At 44.1% G+C, this 12,978-nt stretch overlaps 1 protein-coding gene and 1 long non-coding RNA gene across 3 annotated transcripts in view; one reads left to right on the top strand and one right to left on the bottom strand.

The window, feature by feature from the left end:
* Positions 1–12,457, top strand: part of AK9 (adenylate kinase 9) — a 62,587-nt gene extending 50,130 nt beyond the window's left edge. For both annotated transcript variants that reach the window (XM_035109257.2, XM_060272628.1), the window contains 8 exons: positions 770–916; positions 1,396–1,616; positions 3,956–4,152; positions 8,106–8,275; positions 9,240–9,338; positions 9,430–9,532; positions 10,075–10,189; positions 12,255–12,457. In XM_035109257.2, the coding sequence (XP_034965148.1) occupies positions 770–916; positions 1,396–1,616; positions 3,956–4,152; positions 8,106–8,275; positions 9,240–9,338; positions 9,430–9,532; positions 10,075–10,189; positions 12,255–12,457 (1,255 nt within the window). The remainder of the gene's footprint in view (positions 1–769; positions 917–1,395; positions 1,617–3,955; positions 4,153–8,105; positions 8,276–9,239; positions 9,339–9,429; positions 9,533–10,074; positions 10,190–12,254) is intronic.
* Positions 5,764–12,459, bottom strand: LOC118082196 (uncharacterized). Its single transcript, XR_004692214.2, has 3 exons — positions 12,418–12,459; positions 9,571–9,724; positions 5,764–7,975 (listed from the first exon to the last, which is right to left on the bottom strand). It is a non-coding gene; the product is annotated as an uncharacterized LOC118082196 (long non-coding RNA).
* Positions 12,460–12,978: the final 519 nt, after the last annotated feature.

Raw genomic sequence — 12,978 nt, 5'->3', positions numbered from 1 at the left:
TCATACATAATGTGTGGATTGAGGCTTCAAATAACAATTGGGAGCTTAAAGTGGGCTTATGATAGTTGCTGTACTGGAGAAGGTGTGATCCCAACCACCTATCAGCTGATGGGCAGTAGGTTTGTGACTTTCTCAAGGAGGAGAAGCAGTTTCCAGTCAGTAGAAACAGCTTCTCTATCCCAGCACTGATGGTTTGGTAGGAAGCTGCCCCGACATTAGAGGTGAAAAGGAAAAGCATGAGGCTTACAAACTGTGGGGCTGGCAATGGCCCTTGCACTCGAGAAGCTTGGGAACCCCACACAAGGTGGGAAGGGACACCATGTGACTGACAGGTGGGTTGCGCCTCACAAAGTTTGCCCACAGAGCCAAAAAGGTTCCTCACTCCTAATTTAGGACTATGTACATTGTTGGAATACTATCGAGGCCTGCTAGTTCAAAAATACCTACTTAGTTTAGTTCCCTGGTGAATGATATTATGTATGTTTTGACAGCCTATTTTAGTTTTATTCAGTCCCTTCAAAATGTATTGCCTTGGTTATGTTTCTTTTTAAAAAAAGTCTGATTCAAAGCTTTAAGGTAATTCTGGAAATCGGCACAGTGCCAATAGGAATACTAAAGAATAAATATGCTGTTTGGCTCTGTTTATTTTATTATTACTGATTCAGGATATCCTGGCATGTGTATGGGCTTCATCAACAAGAGTTACTGTTACAGAAATAAATAATAAATCTGAACCCAATCTGAACTGTGGTCATTTCCCCTCCCACAGAATTGTTATTGATGGATACCCTGTAACAAGAAAACAAGTAGACCTTCTTGAAGAAATGAAAATCATTCCAGTAAAAATCTTTGAATTAGATATTGATGTGAAGGAGGTCCTCAGAAGAGCACTGCAGGATAAACAAAACCCTAACAGGTAGCAACACCATGAAGGGTGTGAAGTAATAACCCCCTCAGGTCACATTAATACTTCACAGTAAGGCATGGTTTCTGGCTTAACATAGTTTACTGAGAAGGAGCCACATGGTACACAATGTCCAGTTGCTCCTACTTCACTACTCCCCTAGCAGAAACAGAAAAAAACAAATTACGAAGCTGCAATTAAACTTGGCTTCCCTTTACATCCAAACAATGGACTGTGGATTGTTATTTCCTAACAAGCCACAACATGTAAGCCAACAACTAACCATGGTTTAAGGCTGATTAGCAGTTGTGGCTTGTTAAGGTTTGGATATAACAGGAAGCCAAGCTTAATAGTAGCTACCTGGTAGGTTTCTCACACATGGACCAGGGAAGTAGTGAAGTGGGAGCAGTTGGCCATTGTGCACTAACCTACTGCTCATACTAGGCTGATATTAAAGCCTAATATTAATGCACTTAAAATTGTCTTCTCAGATATCCTTATCCAATGCACGACAGTTCCCATATTCTCTCTATCAAGAATTCGTGTTACAGAGCACAAACAGAAGAAATAAGACCTTACTACGAGGAGCAGCACCAAAACTGGTATGTGATTGATGGAACACACAGCAAATGGTGGATCTGGAACAAAATACTTGAGGAAACTCAAGCAATCACCAAGCAGATCCAGATCTATCTGGAAAGAATACGACAAGGTAAGCAAAGAATCCTGTTTTAAATTAATGGGAGTTTTTTTTGTTTTGTTAGTAGATTTTATATGTAATTCTGTTATGTTAGACTTGGATTTGATTTTAACGTCAAATAAATGAATATTAATATGAAACTTAAAAATAGAAGCTCAGAGTCTGATGAAGAAGCACATGACCTACAGTGGAACCTCAGTTTATGAACACCTCGGTTTATGAATTTTCGGTTTATGAACACCGCGGACCCATCCGGAACGGATTAATTCATTTTCCATTACTTTCAATGGGGAAGTTCGCTTCAGTTTATGAACGCTTCAGTTTAAGTACACTGCGGACTGTCTGGAACGGATTAATTCACTTTCCATTACTTTCAATGGGAAGGTTCGCTTCAGTTCATGAACGCTTCAGTTTATGAACAGACTTCCAGAACCAATTGTGTTCATAAACCGAGGTACCACTGTATTTGAATAATAAAGAGAACATGAACCCATTACAAATCTTTGGGCTGGTCTACACTCTGCTTTATCATGACTTTGAGGTTGTTTGAGTCCCAGATTTCTGGCCATTGTTCACATTAATGTTGCTCTCAACCAGAACTCATCCCATGAATCACACCAAATCAGGTGGAAGAACCTAGCACTCCACAGTTGCAAGTTTACTCCAACCAATTTTGGGCTATTCCCTCCCTCCCACTGCAACCCCATAAGATGCAGCCCACAATGCTCAGTAGGTTTCCCCCCCTCCCCCCGGCCCTTGGGAGATGCTTTTGTTGGGAGTACAGGGGGGTGCTGCTGAAAGGAAAGAGGAAGTTTACTTTCAGCTCACACAACACTGTATACAACTCTTACCAATTCAAAAGTTCTGCAGTTATCATCTGTATTTATACATTTATAGCCTGCTTCTTGCCCATCATCTTTCAAAGGGGTTACAATATGGTTACCAGACGTCCCTGTTTCCCAGGGACAGTCCCTGGATTTACAAATATGTCCCCGGACACAATCCGTCTCCGGATTTCATTTCATGTCCCCAGATTTATATTTTAAGTGTTGTAGATTTATTAGTAGAGAATGAATGTTGTGTGATTGGTTCAACGGCACAAGACACAGCATATGGGGACTTCTGGCGAGGCAAAATGGCGGGCGCCATGGCAGCGAGCAGCTCCTGAAGCCAGCCAGAGTCAACTGCACTACCAGGCTGGCTCTGGGCTGCTGAGACTGCCGCTGCCACCACCATTGCCGAGGGGGAACCAGGGATGCCCAGCGCGCCAACTGGGGGAACCGCTCACACACACCCTGCGACCCAAATCAAGCTGGGCACAAGAGCGCCCAGCCACCCTGCCAAATGCCCGACGGTGCTCTGGGGCCAGGAAAACCCTGGAGCCAATGCAGGGAGGAGAAGGGAGAGAGAGAAAGGAAGGAGAAAAAAGAAGGGAGCCCTGACCTTGCTGTGCCGCTGTCGCTGCTGAAGAGGAGAGGTAGGAGAGCACCGGGACGGCAAGGACATGTGGCCAAGCCCAGGCCCGACCCAAGCCTACTCCACAGTGGCTAGCACTCCAAGAGAGCAGGCCAGTGCCCAGATTAAGGCTGTGCAACAAAGGAGACCACAGAAGAGAAGATATTACTTCTTTTTTTTTTAAAAAAAAAAACTTTTTAAAAAAATAAGTATTTTTTCCTCTTTTAAAAAAATGTGTCCCTGGATTCTTTGAAAAAAATCTGGTAACCTTAGGTTACAAGTCAACCCAAATGGTAGATAGGATGGTAGTGCTGTTATCTAGTAGAGCAAGGATCCTTCCAGATTGCCCTTTCACCAATATGAGGTAGGGATAGCTTGAAACTTGACTTCAATTATTGTTGTTGTTGTTAATCATTTTTTATTCAAAGCAGCTTTTGTAAGCAAACTCCAGATTCTGTTTTGAAACGGAAGTGAAAAGCTACATATGGTCAAAGTCTAGTTGTAATTTAGTGCCCTTCGTGTAAAAAATCCATTTAGCAAATGAATTTTTTTCAGCTGTGAATGAAATACAATACTGCTAGTATAGCTAACTTGTACAAAGCATGTTAATAAATTAATCATGTGTAGTAAGCCTTTAGATTCCACAAACTGGTGAGCTTTCTGTTTCATGGAGGCTAGATTAAATTAGAAACATCTTTCTAACTTCTTGATATTCACAGAAGTTAATCAGACTGACCTGCCAACCAAGCTATATACAGTATAACATACTGATTTGCTCTGTATTGTTTGGTATAGCTTTTGCATTTTCACGTACTGTATCAGGACAATAGGTATAATCTTCCAAATATGCAGTGTCGCAGGTGAAACTTCACAGCATTGTATCCAATTGTTAACAGGAATGGCAGCCAGTATTGCCGATTTGTGTATCACGCCACAAGAACTGCTGTCTCGGCTGGGAGAGTTTGGGCAATATTGTCCTGTCAGCCTTGCAGAAAAGGGAGAGCTCGTTGATTGTTCTGTAACGCCTTCTCTAAAGTTTGCAGCAGAATTTCGAGGACATTACTACAAAATGGCTGGACAAGAGGAACTAGATGTAAGTATCAAAAGGGGTAGAATATATATACATAATCCATTTGGAAAGCAAATGGGTGCTGACACAATGTACCGGTATCCTATATAATAATGTCCATGTTGTCCCTGCGTCCAGATGTCCCGTGTGTCCCTGGGTCACTGCGCATGTGCCCCAGGGATACAGGGATTGGACAGCAGAGACTGCGCGCGCGCACTCTCCCCCCACTCTGCCTCCTCCAACCGCCGCTCCCGCCGGAGCGGCGGTTGGAGGAGGCGGGGGGGGGGAAGAGTGCGCGCGTCCTTCCTGTCGGCGGCTGGGGGAGAGGAAGGAAGGAGGAGAAAGCGCCGCTTTCTCCTCCTCCGTTCCTGTCCCCCTGCCGCCGACAGCAAGGACGGGTCCCAGGGTTCGGAGAAGCGCTGCGCAAGCGCTTCTCCGAACCCTGGGATGTCTGCTTCCTGTCGGCGGCTGCGGGAGAGGAACGGAGAAGGAGAAAGCAGCGCTTTCTCCTCCTCCGTTCCTGTCCCCCTGCCGCCGACAGCAATGACAGGTCCCAGGGTTCGGAGAAGCGCTGCGCAAGCGCTTCTCCGAACCCTGGGATGTCTTCTTCCTGTCGGCGGCTGCGGGAGAGGAACGGAGGAGGAGAAAGCAGCGCTTTCTCCTCCTCCGTTCCTGTCCCCCTGCCGCCGACAGCAAGGACGGGTCCCAGGGAACGGAGGAGGAGAAAGCAGCGCTTTCTCCTCCTCCGTTCCTGTCCCCCTGCCGCCGACAGCAATGACAGGTCCCAGGGTTCGGAGAAGCGCTGCGCAAGCGCTTCTCCGAACCCTGGGATGTCTTCTTCCTGTCGGCGGCTGCGGGAGAGGAACGGAGGAGGAGAAAGCAGCGCTTTCTCCTCCTCCGTTCCTGTCCCCCTGCCGCCGACAGCAAGGACGGGTCCCAGGGTTCGGAGAAGCGCTGCGCAAGCGCTTCTCCGAACCCTGGGATGTCTGCTTCCTGTCGGCGGCTGCGGGAGAGGAACGGAGGAGGAGAAAGCAGCGCTTTCTCCTCCTCCGTTCCTGTCCCCCTGCCGCCGACAGCAAGGACGGGTCCCAGGGTTCGGAGAAGCGCTGCGCAAGCGCTTCTCCGAACCCTGGGATGTCTGCTTCCTGTCGGCGGCTGCGGGAGAGGAACGGAGAAGGAGAAAGCAGCGCTTTCTCCTCCTCCGTTCCTGTCCCCCTGCCGCCGACAGCAAGGACGGGTCCCAGGGTTCGGAGAAGCGCTGCGCAAGCGCTTCTCCGAACCCTGGGATGTCTGCTTCCTGTCGGCGGCTGCGGGAGAGGAACGGAGGAGGAGAAAGCAGCGCTTTCTCCTCCTCCGTTCCTGTCCCCCTGCCGCCGACAGCAAGGACGGGTCCCAGGGTTCGGAGAAGCGCTGCGCAAGCGCTTCTCCGAACCCTGGGATATCTGCTTCCTGTCGGCGGCTGCGGGAGAGGAACGGAGAAGGAAAAAGCAGCGCTTTCTCCTCCTCCGTTCCTGTCCCCCTGCCGCCGACAGCAAGGACAGGTCCCAGGGTTCGGAGAAGCGCTGCGCAAGCGCTTCTCCGAACCCCAGGATTCTAGCGCCCGTTATTGAACGGGCTGAAAACCACTAGTATACAAATAAAAGTTCAAAGAGCTGGTGTCCTGCAGTAGCTCAGTGTGGGCTGGAAACTCCCTACTTGCAGTCTTACCACTCACTTGGTGGCCTTAAAGGTAAAGGGACCCCTGACCATTAGGTCCAGTCGTGACCGACTCTGGGGTTGCGTGCTCATCTCGCATTATTGGCCAAGGGAGCCGGCGTATAGCTTCCAGGTCATGTGGCCAGCATGACAAAGCCGCTTCTGGTGAACCAGAGCAGCACATGGAAACGCCGTTTACCTTCCCGCTGTAGCGGTTCCTATTTATCTACTTGCACTTTGATGTGCTTTCGAACTGCTAGGTTGGCAGGAGCTGGGACCGAGCAACGGGAGCTCACCCCGTCACAGGGATTCGAACCGCCGACCTTCTGATCAGCAAGCCCTAGGCTCAGTGGTTTAACCCACAGAGCCACCTGGCAAGCCAAAAGATTGAAGAGTTTTGGGGTGTCTTAAATACTAACAAATGTATTTGAGGACTAGCCTCCAGTTAGCTTCAACCATTTGCAATATGGCACTCAAACTAGTTTACTGTTCATAGCTGTCAAGTTCTCCCTTTTTTAAAGAGAAATTCCCTTATGCGGAATAGGCTTCCTCGCAAGAAAAGGGAAAACTTGACAGCTATGTTACTGTTATGGGAAGCACTTTGAATGTTTTAATTATATAGAAGTGTTCAAAATTATTGTTTTATGGATGCTGACTCCAAGAAATAGTTAGCCATTGTTTTGTTGTGGCATTTGTCATTGGGCCTTGTTTTTATAAACCCTTTATTCAAAATGACCCCAGTGAAAGGGAAATTCCATTTTTAGGTTAGAATTTTCTTTCCAAATGTTTGCATTCCTGGTGTGTGTGTGTGTGTGTGTGTTGAATGAAATGATGATTTTGAGGAGGGATGGCAATACCCAAGTGTTTGCCTTTATTTCGAATAAGTCTACACCCTCTATCATATCATCTGCTTGTCCTCATAGCCTCTTTTTTCACTGAAAGCTGGGCCATGATGATGTTACCTTTATTGTGTTCTCCTGGACTACTTTATTTCTCAAAATTGGATTCTGTCCCTTAAACAAAGATTGTATTATGTGCAAAAGAAAAAGCTTCCCAAAGCACCAAAATTCTGACACTCTTTCCCCACACTAAAGATGGTAAACATATACCATCTGTCCTGGAAGTGTTCCAAGCTAAACCCCCTGGCCTAAATGAAATCAAGCATCAGAACAACTTGGCCACAATAAGGACATTTTGCCCATGGTATGCCTATTTTCCACCTTCCCATTTTGACTCTCTGGCACCCTATCTGCATAATCTAGCAATTCTAAAATATAGACATATTTTACCCTCGCAATATTGAATGTATTGCCCTTGGTTGCACTTGAGGGACGATTCCAACAGATTCCACACAAAAAACATATTTGCCCCTGTGGAGAGGGCAGTACCAAATTGGTGGCGCATGCCCTTCTGGCTTGCATTCTTTATAAAGACTTGAGAAATGAGATTATCACCCCTCTTTTATTGTCCATTCCGGGTCGCCCAACCACTGCCACCTTGTCCTTTCTCTTGGCAGATCAAGATGAGCAGGTGACACAAAAGGTTGCAAGGTTTTTAGGTGGGGCAATCAGAATAAGATTCACTATTTGAATGTTGATTCAGGACCCTAAAGTGTGTTTTATATAATTGACTTTTTATTTCTGTTCTTTGTATATCGTGTTGTTGTTTTGTTGCTATGGCCGATGGCTGACACAAATAAAGATTCATTCATTCAAGATTGGATTATGTCTTTATTCTGAAGTGCACCTAATGCAACTGGTGTTGAATGTTATATATAACAGTGGTTCCCAACCCCCAAGAACACTGGAAAATTGCTGAGAGTCTTGGTGGACCACTTGGAAGATTTTTCTGCCTTTTGTATGACTTATAATGTATTCTCCTATATGTTGTATGTTTTTTAATTGTATTTTTCTTGCTGATCTTATTTCTTATATATTTTATTGTATTACAACTTGAACTACACATAATATAAAATACAACAGATAATAAAACACAACATAAGAAATAAAAGCAGCTACAAATATACAATTTTTTTTAATTAATTCACCATGTCTGCCTTTCACATTAGCTATGCCAGGTGTTCTTCAGACAACCCACACCACCTGATTGAAGCTCATGGACCACTGGTCTGCAGGCTAGAATTTCAAAACTTCTGTTATATAAGAAATAAGGGGGGGGGGGAGAGATACATCTGTTCCTTAATAAGTAGCCTCAAATGATTTTGACCATGAATGAAAACATGAAATGTTTCTCCTCCTTCTCATACATTGCTTTCAATGCAGAAATTCCTGAAGAATCCAGAATTATATGTCCCCCCATTAGCACCTTATCCTCTCCCTCTCCCACACAAACTACCAAAGAAACTGACTGCAGCAGATGTGAAGGCTTTATTTCCTATGCAAGCTGAATTGCAAGGATACTGTCCAGTTACTTACCTAGATGGGAAGCAAAGGTAAACACATTTCCAAGGATTTCTGTTAATGTAGAAAAATATAGAAAAATGCAATCTGTGCTAAGAAGTTCTCAAACAGGCAAACTACAACACCTTCCACTTTGCAGAATCATTACTATTCTGCATCATATCATATTATTTATTGGACTTTATTGAATAAAATTTTAAAGTGGTGAAGGTGATGTTAACATGGTGTGGGAGTGTACTTGATAACTTTACGTAGGATTTAAGAATCTTTGCATTATTTGGGTGTATCCAAAGGTGCTTTTCTGCATTCCATTCACCAAAGGGTTATTTTGCACCTCAAAAAAACTATGCAACTGTTACCCTTCATGGATTAAAAATTTAGATCAGCCACATGAATCCACAATCAATAATGGACTGGATGTGGGCATACAAATGTAATCCACTTGACAGAAATATTGCTGGTTAGAAGTGCTGATCCAAGGATATTGATGTAGCATGATTTGGATGAGGTTGTACTCTTTTCAAACAATCTGGTCCATAGTTTGGGGATGCTCCTCCAGGTGGCAGGTGTGGCCAGAAGAACTTCATTGGCAAGTGTAGCAACTGTGACTTCTGGAGAAAGCAGACCTGGCCATGGTCATGCATGCTTCAGGTTGCAATCCTATACCCATTTATTTGCAATCTCCTCTGAACTGAATGAGATTTACTTCAGAGCAGGCATGTATAGGATTGCAATATTATACAAAGACTGGTTGTTGCCACATGCTGGATCTGCTTTTGAAAACACCTGGTCCAAAATGTTTTTCTGGAGCATGCAGCTCCTCTTTTATGCCAGTTTCACTGGCTGCAAATCAATTTCTGGACTCAGTATAAAATTTCAGTGTAAAGCCACAAATCACTTAAAACCAGGGTAAAAGAACAACGTTCTCCTACCAGCTGCAGCAAGTATGAAATGCAAATGTGTTGATGATATCTTCCTTTCATTTGCTGTTTTGAGGTACGAAGCACTGGTACCTGGAGACATTGAATATGCTGTACTTTATCGCAACAAGCTATATATTTTTGAAAGTGAAGAAAAGCTTCAAAAGTTTATGAGGTACTGAATACATCACTTTTTTACTTTTATTTATTGCTTTGTGTTTTGTTTTGTTTTTTAAAAAAAACTCCTGCAATTTCTGTATTCTTAGATTACCAGAGAAATATTGGAACCAGACCCTCCCACATAAACTTCCCCCAATAAAGGAGCCAATATTGCTGACAGCTCTTCCCCTGACTGGATACCTGGAACAGGTTATTATTTATTGTTAATGACACTCAAATTGACTTACCTTTGGGGGCCAAGATTCAAATGGGCAGCATCTAATCTCAATGTTGCTAAATGAATTCAGTGATGTAATGAAGCCATGTCACAGCTTTAGTCTTAGTTTTGCAAAGGGTTTTCTTTTATTCTGGTAAAGATGACTGCTGCCTTCCCTCCTTTTTCTAAAGTAATAGACAGTAATGGAAATAAGGGCCCAAATGTTGCACTTGTTTTAACTCTGTAAGCTTTGGCAGGTCATTCAGTATTCTCCAAACTGACAGATGGTGATAAAGGTATTTATCAGAGCTCCAGGGGCTGCTGAAGCTATGACTTGGATGGCAGAGTTAGGAATATGTTGAGCAACTTTCAAAGTGATACAAAACTGAAAGGCACTGTAATTGATATAGAGGAGAATTAAAGGCCAGATTATGAATGATAGCACCAAGCAGTAAAGATTACAAAACATAAAACCTTATTCACGGAATAGTGTTTGTATTGCTCAACTAACATTAGTGTTTGTGTTTGTTTGTAGGGTGTGGCCACAGCTCTGATAAAAGCAATGAATGAAGTAGGTTGTTTAAAACCAAAATTTCCTTTCATAAGTGTGAAAAGGACTGCTCTGCTGTTCATAGCCTATCATTTGAAAGGTACAGTAAAATGTGTGCTATTATAGTATGAAATAAATAAAATAAAAATTAGTTTATCTTTTTGACATTGATCTTTTATTATTTTGTTGAACATACATGGTGACACAAGTCAATGCAAGCAGAGTTCTGATCATGCAATAAGATCTCCCATTCAACCCTCCAGAAGAGATTTGGGGGCCATGGGAAAGAGTGTTGGGATAGGAGAAAGGGGAAATTGCTTTATGCGAGTGGAAGGCTATTCTCCTGCAAGCTGGACACATTCATCCTAGAATAGTCTATGGTCAAACTAGAAGTGACAAGGTAGGGTTCTATTGCAATAGCAGAAATCCTTGCTCTGACAGAACATTCACAAAGCACACTACACGGGATACAACCCCATGTCTTTAGATATGGGCCTGCCCCATTAAAGTGGAAAGTGCGGGGTGGGTGCTGAATCCCTTCTCCTACCTGACACTCTTAATTTATCCCTCCAGATACTTTTCTTACACCTGACTCCAATACTGGAAGAAAGCCCAGCTGGAAGCACAGGTGTGGGGTGCAGGAAGGATTTGACATCCAATACCTGTGCACGCAGGTGGCGCTGTGGGTTAAACCACAGAGCCTAGGGCTTGCCGATCAGAAGGTCGGCGGTTCGAATCCCTGCGACGGGGTGAGCGCCCGTTGCTTGGTCCCAGCTCCTGCCAACCTAGCAGTTTGAAAGCACGTCAAAGTGCAAGTAGATAAATAGGTACCGCTCCAAGCGGGAAGGTAAACGGCATTTCCGTGTGCTGTTCTGGTTCACCAGAAGCGGCTTTGTCATGCTGGCCACATGATCTGGAAGCTGTACGCCGGCTCCCTCAGCCAATAATGCGAGATGAGCGCCACAACCCCAGAGTCGGTCACGACTGGACCTAATGGTCAGGAGTCTCTTTACCTTTACCTGTGCACTGCTTTTGACTCTTTAAATTGCACATCTAACCCTTCCTCTGCATGCTGAAGGTGCAGACCTACATGGATCTACCTCCATCACATTTAGTTTGGGCCACTGGATAACTAAGTTAGGCACTGTACCTAAATTCTGGATTTCTAGTTAGAAGCAACTGCACCATCACTGTGAACAGTCACGTAGATAGGGATTCAGTGTGGAGATCTTGTAAACTCTTGATGTTGCATAAATAATTCTGTAATCTGTCAATAATAATAATTTATTATTTGTACCCCGCCCATCTGGCTGAGTCTCCCCAGCCACTCTGTGCAGCTCCCAATCGAGTATTAAAACAATACAGCATTAAATATTAAAAACTTCCCTAAACAGGGCTGCCTTCAGATGTCTTTTAAAATTAGGATAGTTGCTTATTTCCTTGACAGCTGATGGAAGGGCGTTCCACAGGGTAGGTGCCACTACCGAGAAGGCCCTCTATCTGGTTCCCTGTAACCTCACTTCTCACAACGAGGGAACCGCCAGAAGGCGCACGACGCTGGATCTCAGTGTCCGGGCTGAACAGTGGGGGTGGCGACGCTCCTTCAGGTATAGAGGACTGAGGCCGTTTAGGGCTTTAAAGGTCAACACCAACACTTTGAATTGTGCTCGGAAACGTACTGGGAGCCAATGCAGATCTCTCTACTCCCAGTCACCAGTCTAGCTGCCGCATTCTGAATTAATTGCAGTTTCTGGGTCACGTTCAAAGGTAGCCCCACGTAGAGCGCATTGCAGTAATCCAAGCGGGAGATAACCAGAGCATGCACCACTCTGGCGAGACAGTCTGCGGGCAGGTAGGGTCTCAGCCTGCGTACCAGATGGAGCTGATAGACAGCTGCCCTGGACACAGAATTAACCTGCGCCTCCATGGACAGCTGTGAGTCCAAAATGACTCCCAGGCTGCGTACCTGGTCCTTCAGGGGCACAGTTACCCCATTCAGGACCAGGGAGTCCCCAACACCCACCCGCCCCGTCCCCCCAAAAACAGTACTTCTGTCTTGTCAGGATTCAACCCCAATTTGTTAGCCATTAGGTGTTGTATAATTGCATAATGAATTTAAAAGTACAAGTGATATGGCATAATCGTTATTATTTAACTTCCTGCAGCATATAACCCCAAGAGCTCTGATTATATACGAAAGAAGTACAAGAGGAAGTTGGAACGCTTCATAGATCATTGTGAACTTATACCATACCTGGGAATCAAAATGACACAGAGGTATAAAGAGCCTCAAAATCGACCTATTGACTTTGATCACAAATTACATACCTTTTTGTCTCTCAAAGATGTGGATCCAACCTCTCATTAGCCTGGAATATATTTACATTTGAATGTTAAATTCTTTTGGTTTTTGTGCTGATCGTGCCCAATAAATGATGGATCTAGCATAACAGCCTCAGAACATAAACAAAAGTCCTATAGTTTCATGCATTTTAGTGGGACAATTTGCAATTTACTCATATATCCTGCAACTAATACTAAAATATACTTGGTTTTTATTTATTTTGGTGTCATTGAAAAATATTCAGTCTAAAACTATTGTTCTCTAATGCTGTAATGCAGATATTTAAATGCAATGTCTTTTATTATAAAGCCACTTAGAATGCTTTTGATCTTCTGTAATTAGTGATTTTTTAATCTTTCTTCTTTGTAAAGTATTAACTTCTATCTATATTTAATTGAAATTAAACATTATTCAACTAATACCAATTGCTTGCTTCTTACGGATTCAAAAGAGTTATTTTATTTTGCCCTTCTGCATAGTATTATGAACAGGGTGGTCATTTTACTTCTGCATGTGTAAATCTTCTAAGGAACGAGAGCTACTTA

The sequence above is a fragment of the Zootoca vivipara genome, chromosome 3 (genome assembly GCF_963506605.1).
Source record: "Zootoca vivipara chromosome 3, rZooViv1.1, whole genome shotgun sequence".
Taxonomy (NCBI): Eukaryota; Metazoa; Chordata; class Lepidosauria; order Squamata; family Lacertidae; genus Zootoca; species Zootoca vivipara.
The sequence above is the reverse complement of the archived record's forward strand: the minus strand, read 5'-3'. Positions and strand labels throughout refer to the sequence as shown.